This window comes from Centrocercus urophasianus, unplaced genomic scaffold (genome assembly GCF_019232065.1).
Source record: "Centrocercus urophasianus isolate 14NV4802_14NV808 unplaced genomic scaffold, USGS_Curo_1.0 seq_11, whole genome shotgun sequence".
In the NCBI taxonomy this organism is placed as follows: Eukaryota; Metazoa; Chordata; class Aves; order Galliformes; family Phasianidae; genus Centrocercus; species Centrocercus urophasianus.
In genome coordinates this window covers 78972463-78990129 of record NW_024884253.1, presented here as the reverse complement: position 1 = coordinate 78990129, position 17667 = coordinate 78972463, and the positions used below count along the sequence as shown (strand labels likewise).

Below are 17667 nucleotides of genomic sequence, written 5' to 3'. Positions count from 1 at the left end.
CTGAAGATTGGATTTTCATTGGGCACTGAGAATTTAGTCCTAACCGAGGATCAAGTCTATTTTCCTCTACTTCCTCTGCTCTCCCACAGCCTGTTAAAATGTGAAAGAGAATACATTCAAAAATGTTGAGCAATCTCACTAAACTTTATTTTTTCCCTTACTGAAAAAAGATAAACCAGGAATGAGTTTCAAGAGATTTTTCCCTTCAATTCCTTTTGATTAGGGAGAGTAAATATCCAAAGACCATTCCTATTTAGGTATAAGATAGCCAAGCGGGAGAAGAAAAAAAATACATGTTCCAGGGGGAAGCCTCAACAAATATCCACCCAGTCTGTGGAACTGTTCTGATTCTCCATAAGAAAGTGTTCTAGATTTAAATGAATCCACCTTCTACTTCTGCAGTCACTTGATATAAAGACCATGTGCACATTCACTACAGGTTGTTGTTGCTTGTTTGTTATTCAATTACTTTTTTGTCTCTTTTTTCATGTTAGTCCATTTCAACCTGTTTCAGATTCACTGCACAATTAAGATAATGGTGGGTAACCTTGTTTTTCAGCTGTTGAAAAGGTTACAAGACAGAACAATTCATCTGAAGGTTATTTCAGGCCCAGAATGGGCTGTTAAGATGTCCTCAACAACATCCATTGAGTACACTCATTTTCCAGACTCCCAAGCAAGGTAATTGCTTGTGAAAATAGATATTCTCTCCCTGTTATCTTTCTGCTGTGAATTTCATTGTAACTAGCTTTTAATTGCTATATGAAAGCCATTTTGAGCCTTCATCTCAGCAGCCACTCTGCTCAACCTGAACATCAGAACTTTGGAGGCAGTTTTATTCAGAAAATTAACCAAAGGCTGATGAATATCATGGGATACACACATTTTCTTGCAGTTGCTAATCAACTAAACAGATGATAAAGTCACCTCATAAGAGTAATTCTAAAATAGTTATGCATGAATGAAATATTATTATTGGTAAAGAAGTACCATGAGCATGTGCCAAGATAGCGCACTCCAAAGCAGAAGGTTAAATTTGGTCATTTTTCTTTTATTTGCACATATAAAAAGAATAGATGTAACAAAATTACAGAATGTAAGGAAATCTTCTTGGTAACCATTTTACATTTTTTGGTAACATTTACACAATAATAATTTTCCTTCTGAAAAATACAAATTGAAAACAAACAAACAACAACAACCTAACATATATTACAGATCACTTTAACAGAATTGAAATATATAGTTTTGTTTCAGTTTCCTCAGATAAAAATAAATGTTTTTTTTTCAAACCTTGTTCCAATTCTTTATTGCATTTGTTAATCCAATAAAAAAAATCAAACAAATTTAGAAACTTAGGTGACAGGAGCAAGAGACTGAAACCAGCCTCTGAGGCTAATTTCTAGCCTCTCTTAATGAAGATTGCAAAAATAGCCATCTTAAGATGAGAAATATCTGATTACTCAATTCCTCACATCTAGTATTAATGACTGATACATATCAGACATGCAGGACAGCATCAGTCCCCATTTTCAAAGAGTTAACAGAGATTTGAAATTAACCTGTGACTGCAACGTTTGAATTCTGCCTACCAGATATTGAAAGGCAATACTTTGATGTGGCTGTAAAGACAGAGTGTTGAATACATAAGATGTGTCTCATTTTCCTGTACAGTCCACACAAACTGTACGTAGCTCAACTCTTAATTATCTCAGCAGGAATGAAGGATGACACGCAGAATAATTTCTATAACGCGCTGCCAATACAAGTATGATATCAACACCACTTAAATGTTGTTAAAAATATCCTCTGGCTGAAAGTTTTTTTAATTTCTGTGGCTGAAAAGGACAAAGGATATACAGTATGGTAAAAGTATCCGTTTGAGTAAAATATTTTACTCTGTACTAGAAGAGGTAACATTTTACTAACAATCAACAAATGTTTCTGGAAATAAACAAACTTTATGGCCCTAAGGATTAAGTAAAAAAAACATTTCTCATGAAAAAAAATGATTAATCTTTACAAAAAGGCAGGAAAATGAGACAGCTACTGCCGCCCACTTTGGCATTTTCGTTCTTCGAAAAGAAAAAAACAAAAAAACACAACAAAAAAACTGAACTAATTTAGGAACAACAGCTATCAGTAATGCAAACTGCCAGATGAAATAATTTATCAAGTGTATTTCTCAGATAATAATCTTTTACTCTCTGCATTAAGAAAACAGTGACATTAAACAGCTTTACTAAGAAATCTGATAAGCTTTGCCAGGGAACACACAAAACCTGAGTAAGAGGTCACATTTTCTACACTAGCTATATAAGCCCTGTAAGAATTCATACGAACATATCATCATTGCTGCGTCCTTCAACTGGTGCTGGGGGATCCACTCACTTGTAGTAGGCTCACTCAAGAGTCATTTTGCATATCTGAGCACGTAATTCCCACAGAAAGTAAAACAAGTGCAAGCTGATTCCTTCAAGCAGTGATACTTCAAATCCAGTGTTCCCACTTACTTGAGTTATTTTATCAACGCCTTGAAAGCCATGTTTTTCAAAGTGTTCAGCTATGTTTAGGAAGGTATGACGTTCCAGATAACGACAGTTACTGAGTGCAATTAAAACTCTTTGTTCCTAAAAATTTGTTTTGTAAGAGAAAGAGGACAACAGTTAGAAAACAAGAAGTATCAGCATGATCAATAATCTTAGTGTGTAGCATCTTATTGACTCTGTGCGTAGTAGACATGCTGATAAATAAAGTGAAGTTCAGTAATATTTTTGTCAACAAAACATCAAGAATTGAGTAAATACCAGGTGTAATGACTGAACAAACATGCTTTTTCTTATCGGATCCAGAGCATTCACTGGAATAACTGTGACTAATTCAGAACTGTGGTTAAGTCTTCTTTACAAAAATTAGGTTTGGACAACTTTCCAGGAAGTGGTTCTGGCTTTTACTGTGTTTCAAGGAATTTACTAAGACTGATGACCATCATAAAGTATAACTGAAGATCATCACATGGAGCTGGCTAGAACAAGGGAAACAGAACAAGTACTGAACAAATGCACCCACCCATTCTAAAATACCAAAAGATTCTTTAGTAGCTGATAAAATTTCAGCAGTTTAAAAAATTCTAGGTAGTCATAATTTTTATATACATATATTTATTACAAGAAGATTAAAACACTCTGGAGTTGAGATGCCAGAATTGCCTTTCCCTGGCTTTGGTACAAAATGGTGTAATTTTCAAAGAGAAGACAACCAAACAAAAAGATACAACTACTATTTCAATAATTTGCTTTTCTCTCTTCCCTTTGGTTTCCACCAATGGACAAATTGGTGGAATCTCAGATGGCAATTCTGAATCAACAACGGCAAATATTTTGAAAGCAAAATTATTTGGCAATGAAATCACTGTAATCATTGTGGAGATCTCATAAAATGTTATGCTGACTTTCAGACCCAGAAAAATTCCTGACAGTTTTGTCTTCCAGTAATACTCTGACTGAGAGTGAGATGTGTAGCTGCCTATTACTTTACATGCTCATCTGTTGGTATACAGAAAATATGAAAAATAAGCACTTCAAAAATAGTGAGAAATCAGATTAATAACTCACTTTTTCTATTCTCATTACTCAATTAGAAAAGAGAAGATGTTGTTCTGTGATTCATAGACGAAAATAAATGTGATATCATGAAGATCTAAATATTGTTTAAAATTATTGATATAAGCAGAAAAAAACCAAATCAACAGCCATTTCCATGACATGTGGGAGGAAGGCTGGAATGGCCACGAAAAATTACTCTGGTAACAATTCACGTCAAATTCCATGGATTTTAACAATGAAACATGTTATTATAATCTCTTCAAACAATCTAGCTTGATTTTGCAATTGTTTATTGTAGTGGTAATGCCAATAGCTCTTATAAATGAGGTAAAGCTTCTGACATTTAAACCTGTACCAAGTCACATTAACCTCCAAAGAGGTATTTGCTAGGCTTCTTGCAGGGATTAGTGCAAAGAATATAAACTTTTTGATTTCTTAAAAAAGTCTCAACCAAGTTACAGAAATAATCAATACTGCTATCAGCAAAGAAAGTTTTTTGGGAAAAATTGCATTGCTCAATATCAGTAACTCCATGTATTTTAAAAGTAACTGGTGACCAGAATAACTCTTATCATTTAAAACATGCTGATTAATCAAAACACAAATCCTCAGCTCTTCAAGCACCAGGACTATTTTCACTGCTTTCAATGATGTTACTTTAGTTTCTGAGAAGGACAATCTCAAAAATCATCTTAATTAAAGATACTATACAAAGACACCATAGACAGTGGTTTTAAAAATACCCTTACATACATCCTTATAGTTTTTCTATGTATGTATGTGTATATTTGTATATTTACACTAGAAAATGCCTCCAGAATACAGACTTGCTCTCAAAAAAAGAAACTCAAGAAATCTGAAATGATTTTAAAAAGAAAAAGAAAGATAAAAAGAACCACATTGCTGGAATTTTGAGAAGTATTAAGTTTCACATCAACTTGTAAAAACTGAAGTCAAAACTTACTGAAGTAAGACTTGAGTCCTCATGTATGCTTCCAAACAAATCTGGAGATGAAACATCAACTGAAAGACTAGGAAAATTGTTTAAAAATGAGTAGCATAAGTGATTTTGACTATCTGACACAATTCAATGAACAACTTGTAACCAAAGAACGGTATTTTTTTGAAAACCCCCTCACAGCAGGTAATATAAAGTAGTCCACGAGAAGATGCTTAGAAAGGCAGCAAGCTCTTTGTGGACAGCCAGTACTATTTTAGCTGCAGACTCTTCTCAAAAGCATTTTCACTTTCTTTAAGTCGTTTGGTTTGCCACAGATTCTGATCTATTTTTACACTTACTCAGTAAATAGTGACATCCAAACAGCAAATAAAAGTTACATCAGGAACACAGTCAATTGGCCTCTTCCTAACACAAGTTGAAGGTAACAATATTTGCTAAGTCTCAAGCATTTCACAAAGAAATTATTTGAACTCTTGGAAATTCTACTCTGACTGTTCTGGTCTTCAAAACAAGTGGCTCATGAGCAACTATGGAACAAACTTTCTTGAACTTAGCAGAAATACTAAAAGATCCAGTCAAAATTGAAGAGCAGATAAGAAAAGCAGTGGCTTTGTCTCCATGAATAGACATTGCTTAGTGAGCGACAAAGACAATTCATTTACTGCAAGGTCATGTCAAAACCAACAACACCTTCTACAGCATGCTACAAAGCCTCTCACTGAATAAAGTTGTAAACAAATACCATATTCATTATTTTACTTACTGTGACGTATCTATGTCGCCATCAGGTTTGGTACTCAACTGTTCCAAACAGTCTATGAAAACCTAAGAAACAAGAGAGCAAGATATTTTCTAGCAGAACTGAAGGGGGGGAAAAATATTAAATTCAATTTTACTACAGTCAGTAGAAAAGGAACAATCATTATCACCTTCCACTGTCTTAAACCTTATTTACCTTATGCCTTTTAAAGGTTTACTTTTAATTTTATAAGTATCACACTGATACTTGTGGCAAAAGAACAGATGTTATTTTCACCATAAATGGCTAAAAACTCATTTGCAAAGAAGTCACTGTTAATAGTTTTCAAGACATCAATCTAAACCGTTTTTTTTTTTGGAAGTTCACTCTTAGCTTTACCTCAAGACTTCTTGTTTGAGAATACTATAACAATGATTCAGAAACCTAAAGCATGCTATTACCACATTTCAAAAAAATTTTTCGAAATACTAAAGCTTACTGTAAAAAATATTGGTTTGCAATTAGAAGCTAGATCCTCAGCTGACAAAAATCAGCACTGCTCCTTTAATCACAGTATATCGATACCGACATTACAGCTCAGCGAATGTCTCAATCATGATGATGGTGGTTCAGCAAAATACTTTGCGTGATTCCATAGCATATCTAGGGAAACAATGCACTACCACCAACTTAAGCTACTTTTTGGGAACTGGGCAGGATTCAAAGCATATATTTTTGTTTGTTTACAATTTCACACTTTGAGTTACCTGCAAGATCCCAATGCTTAACTGGCACACATCCTCCTGTATCTTCTGCTGCTGGAACACCTGAAAATAAAAACACATTATTGCTTCACAAGGCCTTATACTCATGGAAGGCCTGAGTAAACCTGTACCTACAGTGATAACTAAATCATGGGAATGACTGCTGAGACACAGTGCTTTCTCAGATATCAATTCTGATTATTCCCCATTATAAGAATGGGAAGAAAGAATATAAGTCCAAATAAGCACTTCCACAAGCATGAAGTGTTAAAACACTAAAAGCAAGGAAACTCTAGTACTTAGATACCAGCGTTGATGATATATACCACTGTTGGATAATGAAACTGCAGCAAAAAACTCCAAGGATATTCAAAAATTTTTGTATCTAAACAGGAAGTATTCACTATGCACTGTAGACTCTTCTGAATAATGGTAAGAAACTCGACAAGCCAGCCATAAAATATAAAATAAAGGAGAGGAGAACATCTATACAGAATGGTCCAAGAGGCTTTGGAAAAGTAGTAAGCTTTCTTACACAACTAAAAGGCTGGATCTGTGTTCTGTAAGTAGTTCAGATGCAGAACTGGGAATGCACGAGTGTGTATATATATATTATATATTAAATAAAATCACATCAATGGCTGTCTGAAAATAACATTAGTAACTTTTTTCTAACACAACAGCACTCAAGTTTTAAATATGGGTCCCATCTGCCCCATACACATAACCCTAAACAAAGGAAGTACAGGAAATACGAACCTAGCTAGCAGCAGTGAAAAGAGTGTGCAAAAAAAGGTAAATATTCTGTATTATTCTTTGGTTCTTGATCTGAAACATAATAGCAATTTACAGAAAAAGAAGGAAATTAGAAATATACGTCAAAACTTACGCTGGCTTCTCCAGGTTTACAGTCCAGCACAGTTTTAAGAGATTGCAAGGAATGGACAATGCACTGTTCAAAATGGGAAGGCTGAAAGGCAAATGATTTTTTAGCTTCTAGATAAGCATGTCACGTAAAATGAATACAGCAACAAGCAAACACAAATTCTCATGCTATATGGTTAAACTCTTTATTTTCAACTTTTCCTATACCCTCTTGATTTAAGTTGGGATAGAATTTCACTTTGGACATCTATTATTTCTACATCTTATTGCAGCAAAAACCTTCTACAAAAAGTAGATTGAAATGGCTCTCACATGGAACTGAAGGAAAAAAAGCTGGCTTGTTGTTTTTTTTTTTGCTTCCAGATTTCCAGACCTGAAGTAAAAATGTCTTGAGGCACGTACCAATTTCACTTTGAAAGTGCAAATGAGTTCACAGCATCATAATCATTAGTCACTTTTTCTGGTCATTCTTTTTTTCTTTCTTCCCTGTTAAGTCACCCTTTTCTTCAAGACTGCTTGTTGGTACTGGGCAGAAAGCTTGTGTATGATGCAGATAGGTGTCACTGTTCTACGAAAGAGGGAAGTCATTCATCCCTTTCAGTCAAAGAGATGGATGAAAAAGCTAAGCTGTGTAAACTCGCAGCAACAGTAGATAGCTTATGGCACATCACCCATTTGATGCTTAGGAGTAAGTTGTACTTCTGCAAATGTTGTGATGGAGGTAGAACATGAGAGTGATGTCAAGCTGCAAATCATGTTCTAAACATCTGTTTATTATTTTTTTGTGATTGATTTAGAAGAAAAAGAACGGTAACGTGCTGCTGCTGTATTGTGTCACCATAAAAGGAAACACCTCAGGAGAAGAAATCCATTCAGAAAGATTATTCTTCGCACATAATGAAACTGAGGAGAGCTGGCTCTCTGTCTTACTGTATCTCTTACCTGCAGCTGTATTTCTTATCTTCTTAAAAGTTTCTGCCGTAAGCCTGACACATCTCCAAAGAGAGTGATTGGTCCCTGTTTAAGCCTGTTAATTTTTGCTACAATGAACATACTAGACAAATTATCTAATTATGACAAAACATAATTAACTGCCACCACTGTCATGTCTCAATCACTGCCTCAAGAGGGGGAATCTACGAAAATGTCGTGCACAAGGAATTCAAGTCTGACTTCTAAATAGACAAAAAGCTGTTAAATGCTTACTAACAAAGATTTTTTAGGATACAGCCAACATTAAAAAAAACACAACAAAAACAGCAGAGGATCTTTCTTCCTCCTGTCAGTCCACTTTAGAGATGCATAAAGTAATAAACAGAAAAGTAAAGGGACTTGCCCAAGTCACTGACAACTGAAACCAAGATGAGAAGCTACAAATCAGGTTATAGCACTCAAATTCTCAACAACATCCCTTCCTACAATATGTATATTGTGACTGCTTCATGCCCTCCTACTCAACTTCAAACACGTATTTATAGAAGCAAATAAGAAAAACTAAAACAAGTCTGTGGAGCATTCCCTTAGATAACATACACAAAGCAATTCTCCCTCCCACAGGGTCTTCTTGCTTTCACACGTTGTTTTTAAGTCACATCTACGAGGTGCTTGCTGTGTTTTAGCCATTACTCAATACTGTTTATTTCCAGAAAGCATCTCACTAGTTTATCTGAATTTGGTTTCAAGTTGCTTGCTGATTGTGTGTAGGCAATCTCCTAAATTAGTTGCTTTTCAGTTCAATTTCTCGTTATAACAGAGAAGTGACCTATTTATTCAGCTAAAGATCAATTCCATGGTAGTGTGCCTACTAAGTTATGAAGCATTTTGATGTGAACTGAACTTCTCATGACCTTAAAAAGAATTCTTTACTCCAGTAAACCATCCCTAAAATAAGATACTTAACAATGAAAACTATTATTGTTTATCTCAGCAAAATCATACTGAAGGTCAGCAGTAATTGTCCTGATACGTTTAAAGAATCCTACTTCAGGCAGACACTTAAGCTACAGATCTTTATGTCCAATTCTTATTTCTTATCTAAATACATGGAACAAATTTACAAAGCCTTTATTTATATGTATTTATAATGTGTAGAATCCCCCACAAGTTGATGAACAGACGAGTATGGATATGGAAAAAAAAGAGAAGTACATCATTTATTTTTAGATTTATAATGTATTTTAGATCCAGTAATTTACCGTTAACTGGCATACGCTGAATTGATTTTCATTTTTTAAAGAATGAATACTGCAAGCATAAATCTAATTCTGAAAATCTTACTGATCGTTGGGAAGAAAACACTACTTATTTCTTAAAAAATAATAAAACGCAAGGTTGGGTAAAGTCAGAGTTACTAAAGGCTTTCTTTTAGCACACATAAAATAGCAGAAACAAATAGAAACCATACTTATGTAAGAAGTAAATTCTCAACCATTTTATTCTCAGCCTCGAACTCACCCTAAAACTGCAAAGTTTTATCCACTTTTGGTTCTAAATTTCACTCACAGTAACTGGGCTCACTCAAGTAGTTTTTCAACTTGAAGCCTGCATTCAGTTAGATAACATCAGTGTGAGAAGGAATACAGAAGGACTCAATAAGTGAAGTGGCAAAATCTCAAGGTTAATAGAAAGTGGTTATATTGTAGCAAAAGAATTAACTTTTTTACCTCTCCCTGAACAAATGTTGCAATAAGAAATACGAAAAAACCCATCTTTTTACAGTTCTGAACCACTCCACTCAAGTGAGAAAGGGCTGCTTTTGAAAGAGAAACTACACATCTCAAAGACTGAAGACTGATCTGTGTTCCCTGTTCATGCTACTTGTGGAACAACTGAGGTACTAGAATATCGAAATGAAGCTTTCATTTTGTTGGTAACATCAATATTAAACATCTCAAAATAACTGCTCTGATAATTTTAGCAGACATAAGATATTTTATGTTATTGTTAACTTCACCATCTCTTCTGCACTTTAGAAAATATGACTATCTAGTAATGCAATTATCACATAATGTTAAAATTATTTCAGACATAACAATTAAAGAAGCACAAATAAACATTTTGAAAAAGGAAGAAAAATAACTTTGTGTTTGGTGATGTGTGTACTGAGAGTGAGCACAGTAACTGCTCAATAAAAAATGTGGATTTTTGAACTTCCTTTGTTTTCAGATCTTGGTAAATACAGATACCAGTATGCACTAAGTCCAAACTTTCAATTTTCTGGAGTACATACAGAACAGTTTCATTACGCTTATTTAAAAATAAAAGAATCGATCAAAGAAAGTGGCTACAACACACAAGTTTACCCACCAATGATGTCAAGCCTTCATTGTCAACAACCCAGTCTTCCTTTTCAGCTAACCTTTTTATATCTGTAAGACAGAGAAAGAAAGAAAAAAAAGAGGTGTTAATTTTCATTATTAAAAACTCCTTGAACTTGAAGAGATAAACCACAGACATTGGGACAGCAATGACTAGGCATCCAAGCATGCAGCACTAAAAGTCTAGAACTTTTCAGCCTTCTCAAATGACTAAGAATGAAACGTGAACATAGGACGCTGGTGAAACCGCACAGAGAAGCACATTTATGATACATGGCAAGAGCTGCATGAAGCCCACCTTTTACTGGAAAGCTTAAAATTCAGAGTATTACGAAGGCTCTGGGTTTATTTTTATTTTCTAAATTTTTTAATCACAACATGAAATGTTGTGTTTAAGAACTGCAGTCGCTAGGCTATTACACTCCAGCTCTTAATTAAAAATGACAGGACGTACTGCTCAGCATTATAGCAAAGACGAAAGGGACAGCAAATATATTCATAATTAACAGCCACAAAGAAGCTCAAAATCACCACACAGGGTGCTAAACTTTCTCAAAAACACATGAAAGCACATATAATAAATTCTTCTGCTATCCGAAAGGTGCCGATTTCAATATCCTTACTGATCCCAACCCAGAGTTACAACACGTAAATCCAGAGCTCATGTTCTGTAAACAAATTCCACTATGGACAAACTAAAAAATCAACAATGATGTAGAATACTTTTATTTTTTGGCTTGACTTGTAAACAGAAATTAAATAAAACTTTACGGTTCAGATGGGCAAAAACAGGTCAAAACACACATTTTCTCACAGGCAAATAGCTGTTCAGAACCATCAGTATATCACAAAGCTTCTTTTTATATGAGGAATTATCTCAGTGAATTACCATCTTTTCCTCAACGCCAAGAGAAGAGTGCAACTAATGCATGCTGAAAAGTATCTTCGCTACTCTTGGTGCTTTAACTGGTAATTTAAAAAGCTTGAAGTGGTGGCAACATCCTGCAATTCCACATCTCACAGAAACAGTCTTACTGAGAATAAAATGTATTTAGAGATTGTAGAGAATGATTACTGTTTCTTCATTTTAGCAAAGCACCGATTCAACTGGTATTTCCGTTGGGCTTAGATCACACTGGTCAGCTTTTACATTGTTTTTTTTTCTTCTTTTTAATCCAGATCTGAGCTAGCACAAATACATATTAGAAAAAAACAAAACAAAACAAAAACTAACAGCAATTAATTTCACTGAACTAATTCACCATATTCCAGTCAAATGCGCTCATGTGAACTCCCTGTCTGATTTGGCATTCACATAGTCTGGCTTTCATGACCTTTATGACCAGTGAACACACATGAGAGGGAAAGAACAGAGACTGCTCGAGCATACTGTGTTTATATAAAATTACAAGAAAACCCTCTGTGTGGGCAGATTTGTCCTATTTAAATAGCTAATGTAGAATGCCTTATCAATTGTCTGAATGACCCTACCAACTTATGACGTGCATCAAGAGCGAGCCTTACATTAATAATAAATGCAGCTCATGTTTCAGATAGCTTATAAAGAGAAATTCAAGCTCGAGAAGAGCCCTTTGACTAAACACAACATGGGTAGATCTGAAATCCATTTACATAGCCCAGTGAGAACACCCATTAACTGTTCTTTCACTGATTTTCTAAAAACCATAGTTTCTCCAAGGGTCCAACTAATCCAGTCCTGTCCAGATAAATAACCTATGAGTAAGAAACTCATAGAGATCTGATTTCTAAATATTTCATGTAAAAACCGAAACAGTGATAAAGCTTTCCCCATAAGAAAGATAATCTATATACCTGTATGGCTAATGAGCTTGGTATTAACGTGGGAAAAAATAATGTTAATGCTGAAGTGGGACTTAGTCAAGTAATTAAGAGATAAAAATACAATTCATACTAATATTGTATAGAATAAATAATAGAGACTTTTACACTTGTTGTCACTGAAAGTTTAAGAATTTGTTTAATAAATGTAGTCACCTACACTTAGCACATTTAAGCCTTGAGTGAGATACTTAGATTCTTGTCAACCTGTCAATGATAAATTGTATAACAGAAAAAAATTGACTAAACTGTAAATTAATTTTAAAAAGATATTGATTTTTTTTTTCTTGTTTTAGCATTGAGGGTAATTAATCTTTTTTAGGAAAAAATGCTGAACTATTAGTCTGAACTTTTATTGAGAGGGAGATTTATTTCTGGAAGATTTACTTCACTTGAATTTAAGTTTCAGAATTAACTACCAGTTGATAAGACGAATTGCCTATGATGCACATGAAGTCACATTAAATTTAAAGAATGTATTACTGGCTTTTATGATCCTGACATTTATGGCAAAAGCTACGCACACTGTTGGAAACATGAGGATTATACTGTTAGTGTTGGAAGTATGAGAATTATATTGTGGAAAAACCCACAACTAAAATACTCTACAAGGGCTTTTTTTTTTTTGGTCTCGTTTTTTAAATTGTGTCAGGGTGTAGAAGGAACACCAGGCAGAAGATGGGGGATAGGAGCTTGGCCAGGGGTCTGGGGGCAAAGGGCATTGCCTATTTAATTATTCTCTTTGTGGAAGAACTCAAAAAAGAAAATAAGTGGTATTTCCAATACAGAAACGTTGCATGATGAGATAAATCACTTGCATTGTAAAACTGCCTCAGCTAAGAGAAGACAGATCTCAACTACTGTATTCATCCAATTAAGGGAAGAAAACATTCAGAATACAGAATTTTCTCAGAGTAGCAAAATATTTCAGTAATTCTTGTGAGATATTACAGAATTCACTGCCAATTAAACATCTGTAACAAGCAAAACTAATGTCTTGAATGTGGCTTGGTAAGCAGAGAGAGATGCAGTCTTTTATTACCTTCAGCTGTATGTTGTAAAGTCACTATAATGCAACGTACTCGAAGGTCTAAAATAAGATCCTGGATGATCTGAAGCATATCGTTGGGTATCTCAAGTGCAGTAAGAGACTCAGAACTAAGCCTGAAGAGAAAAGAAAAAATTAACCCAATGTGTAAACCCTTAAGTCTTTTAAACTGATAAAACTACACCATTTTTTTTTTAAAGTGGCTGTCAATACAGTAGCTTCGTCCACACTAAGTCTTTAAAAACTGGTTACCCAAGTCATAAAAGTTTACTTATTTGCTTAATTCAGAAGCATGAAAATACAGATTTTTTTTTCTCTAACATTACAGTAATGTCAATTCCTGCACTCTTCCTCCTGCCTTCCTGCAACAATCTTGTCCTTTAATCTAAGATTCCTTCTGAAGCAGAGATACCTTCTTTGCTGTATTCTTATGAATGAATACAACAAATCTTAGGTCTACAACTGGGATAGGGAAGCTTTGTCTACCTGTATTAAACAATAACAGCCTTCAAGTACAATAAATGGTGATGTAAGCACGTGTCAGGTCATGATGGTATGCATACTTCAAAATACAGCTACTGCCAAGTGAAGAGTGAATTCATTAACTATTTGGTTGCCAGCAGGGACTGGTCTTAAACCACCAGATTGACTAGCAGAGGATGGAAAGATTCACTTCCATTTTTCCCTTTAGAAATACCAACACAATAGCTGCTTACAAGAAATAGCATTTTAGCATTATAAAAAATGACTGTTGCTCACTGACTGTAGAAATGGGCACAAAGTAAAGCTTATTGCTTTTATCCAACTCCTGGGTGTGTGAGCAAGGACGACACAAATGCAGCCTTTGTTGTTTCCCCTACTGCTAGTACTGAACAAAGCTCAGACACTAGAAATTGCCAAAAACCAGTAATAGTAAAGCATAAGCAAACATGCTCAATAACAAGAGGAACCTTTCCAGTCATCCATCTGCAAGCTCTTTTTTAAAAAACAAAACAAAACAAAAAACCCTGGTAGTGGGCATAAATCCTCAAAACACCACATTAACTGGTAATTGCATTACACCTCCACAATGCCTTGACTCCGAAAACGCCATTCAGATTCTGACTGCTATCAGCTCAGCACAATTACTGAATTTGTAAATTTCATAAATCTGCATTATCTCAGTCATCCATGAAACACAGGGTGTAACAGACATCTGTGAGAAGTTTAAGCTGCTTTACACTGCATAAAAGTCCTCTACTTAGAGCTGATTCCATTCCCAAGTAAGCACACAGCTTTCACAACCCTCACTTCTCCTCGTATAACACCCTAATGAACATGCTGTTCTATTCCTACAATGAAGCTGAAGTCTTGCAGGCAATGGCTTCATCTTCTATTAAGCTCCAATTTGTCCTCTGGAACCTACTCAAACTGGGCAATGACAGGGTGGGATGTAAGGTACAAAGCTGCATAACCACCCCACTCTGTGTGATGCATAAAAATAGAAAAAATATGACTGCACAGATTTTATTCCAATTCCTTGTAATTTGTCAAAAATTTATAATTTTTCAAATACAAGCAGAAAACAATTGTTTGTGAAATGACTGAAAAGAGCAGGATTTTATCACGTGCTTCATGATGAAAATATGTTGGGAATTATAAAAGTACGACCTAAGTTACTACGTAACTTTGCAACCAGTAAGGTTTATATGCAATATTTAGACTGTTCAGAATAGCCTGTCTGCTTTGTCGGTGTCAGCATCTGGAAGTGCTAAACAGACTCAACAAAAGGAATGTATCATTGCTAGCCTCATCTCTAGTAAGAATTAATTACATATGAGTTGACGTGTGTAAGATAATAAAGAGGAAGGCTACAGTTAACTCTACATTTTGGTTGTTATTAACCAAATAAGGTTAAGGTTCAAACCTTCAAATAGGTTTGAAACTTGCAGGTAAAAATTATAGTATCAAATCCAGGTATTACTTGACTTTCCAAAAGATAATGATGACTTATTTTATCAACAGAGAAGTTGAAGCAAATTCTGCATATTTACTGAGACATTTTGTAATTGATGACATGCACATTACTAAGATTATAAGCAAAGAATTATAAACAGAATGACATCATAGGCAGGAGGAGTACCAGCTTTCAAAAGACAATTAAGAAAGTAAACGGTATCTTAAGAATGACACTATAGTAAGAGGCATGTTGGTTTTACCCATTTTGGCTGAAATGTGAAGATGGGAAAATGATAACTTCCTAATAATTCTACCCTGAAGAATCAAATCCCACTTCATCCAAATTATTTACTCAAATATTACCAAATTATTTACTTTTACCTAGGTGTTCTGGGAAAAAAAAAAAAAAAAAAAAAGAATATAGTTACGTAGTGAGACTATGAGACACCATTAATTAAACTTGGACTCAGAATTCTAAATCTGCCACAAGCAATTTTTTGTGATTCTATTTTTGCAATAATTAACTTTCTCAGTACTCAGAGTATTTAACAACAAAATCCAAAACAATATCTCTTAAAAAACATATAAATTCTAGCAGTAACATCATACTGTAGGTCAACAGCTCTGTTTACCTTACTGTCTGGATAACATGTGTTAGCCACTGGCCAGAAAGTTCAGATTTCATCTCCCAGCCGCCATACTGTCTTGATTCTCCTTCTTTGAGGCTGAATGGAAGCAAAGCTCCACGGATAAGTTTCTCCAGAGAATGCATGACTTCCTGAATCATTTTCTGTGTCAGAATAAGGGAGAGAAAAATCAAGCAAAAAGACCTACCAATATGCTTAAGCAGCTGTGTATGTACTTGCTATATGTAGCACCTTGTAACATGCTTTACAGAAGGCACCTCATGCTAGAGAGTCTGGAAGGATGAGGTATAAGGGCATACATGATTCAAGAAATCTGATTTTCAAGGTGGTGATGCTTAAAGCCTTCTGCTAGGAAGGGCAACTGAAAGAAAGCAATGTTTCCTTCCCATAACATACCTTGAAATCATTCTGTCTTTGTCTAGCGTTTTTCTTTGATTTTTCCATTTGGCCAGATTTTTCAGCAGTCTGGAGAAAACGAGAAAATTGAAAAGCGTAAGTATCTCATAAGCACTGTTAAAATAATTCTGAAAAAGGGGGGTTTCAGTGTGAAGAAGTGAAAACCAATCACTGAGTTTGTGATGTAATTATAAAAATTAACTCATGCTATCTGAATAGCTAGGGACCATATCATCAATAAATTTTACTTCCTGTTGGTCAGTGTGCTAATGTTTAATTCTAAGGAACAACGTTTATTTCACACAAAGTTGGGGACAAGTCCAAAACTGGCTCAAATAATACAAACTTCATGAAATTAAACTATTCTCATTAAAATGTTAATGAGAGCTAAAACATATAGAGCCTAATTGTGCATCAAATTTCTATGAAGAAATGATTTTCTCAGTGTGGAAGCTACCCAGGTAATAATACTGATATAAAGTGACAGATGCTTCTTGGAATGTGAGCAATTTGGAATTGCAACGTGTGTAGGAGATGGTATGTTTTTTTAAAACTTAATTTTTTTGTGCTCATGGGCTTTTAGAAACAGCATTTTGTTGAAAATATTCTCAAAATAATTCAACTGACTGAAAAAGAGACACTGCAAAATAATCAGCATCTTCATGGACAGTTCACATTTTTGAAAACTGAGGAACATGAGTATACTTTGCATGAGACAGTTACAGTTGAAAAAAAATGTGGTTTGACTAATAGTCTTCCTGTTTGTAGTTACAACTTTCTGTGGAGTCTACTGAGAACACAAAGCAAATTATAAAGTTATTCAAAATAACATGGTAAGTGCAGATATAGTTTTATATTTAGAAAATCTCCTATTTTATGCATGTACAGCAACATCTACTGGACAAACAGCGCAATAACATGACAATACTTTATTCTCAGATTAAGTTTACCTTCAAATTATCAAACTGACGTACTATTATTTGAATTCCATCTGTGTTACAGATTTTTAGGATAAAATAAGTATTTTACATTGATAATAAATTAGAGAAAAATAGAACTATGGAGCTTAAAAGTTTTGGAAAATAGAGTCATACTGTCATACTCTAAAGCTGAACTGTTGAGTTTCAGACAAGAAGAACAAAGCTTAAGAATTACTGCTGTACATAATAACCATCTCTCTCTTCTAATGCCTTAAAAAAGAAAAGAAGCTGCACTCCTTTAAACCTAAAGTATCAAATTAAAATTCACATTTTTGCTGCTGGATTAAAGAACAACAAAAAGCTTAGAAATCTTTGATATCTTTCTTTTCTTCGTGGTTTTGCTGAAGATCAAACTTAAATCTTTCCTGCACAGACAGACCAAAACTGTTTTGTGGTAAGACCAACGGTTACTACTCGGATACGCTGCTTCACCTAGAGTGATTCAAAGAACTACACTTTTTAAACTGTTGAAAATATCACGTAAATCTTTAACTGACAGTATTCGAAGACATATTAGCTAACCTTTC

General features: G+C 34.6%; 1 protein-coding gene across 2 annotated transcripts in view; it reads right to left on the bottom strand.

Moving 5' to 3' along the window:
- EXOC2 (exocyst complex component 2) overlaps window positions 1-17667 on the bottom strand; it is a 132742-nt gene that overhangs the window by 37990 nt on the left and 77085 nt on the right. For both annotated transcript variants that reach the window (XR_006172130.1, XM_042839900.1), the window contains exons 14-22: window positions 16161-16229; window positions 15750-15907; window positions 13174-13295; window positions 10261-10322; window positions 6959-7039; window positions 6073-6132; window positions 5330-5391; window positions 4570-4636; window positions 2514-2630 (exon numbers count right to left, since the gene is read on the bottom strand). Coding sequence is in view for 1 of the 2 variants with exons in the window: in XM_042839900.1 (XP_042695834.1) it covers window positions 2514-2630; window positions 4570-4636; window positions 5330-5391; window positions 6073-6132; window positions 6959-7039; window positions 10261-10322; window positions 13174-13295; window positions 15750-15907; window positions 16161-16229 (798 nt within the window). In the remaining variant the exon portion in view is untranslated. The remainder of the gene's footprint in view (window positions 1-2513; window positions 2631-4569; window positions 4637-5329; window positions 5392-6072; window positions 6133-6958; window positions 7040-10260; window positions 10323-13173; window positions 13296-15749; window positions 15908-16160; window positions 16230-17667) is intronic.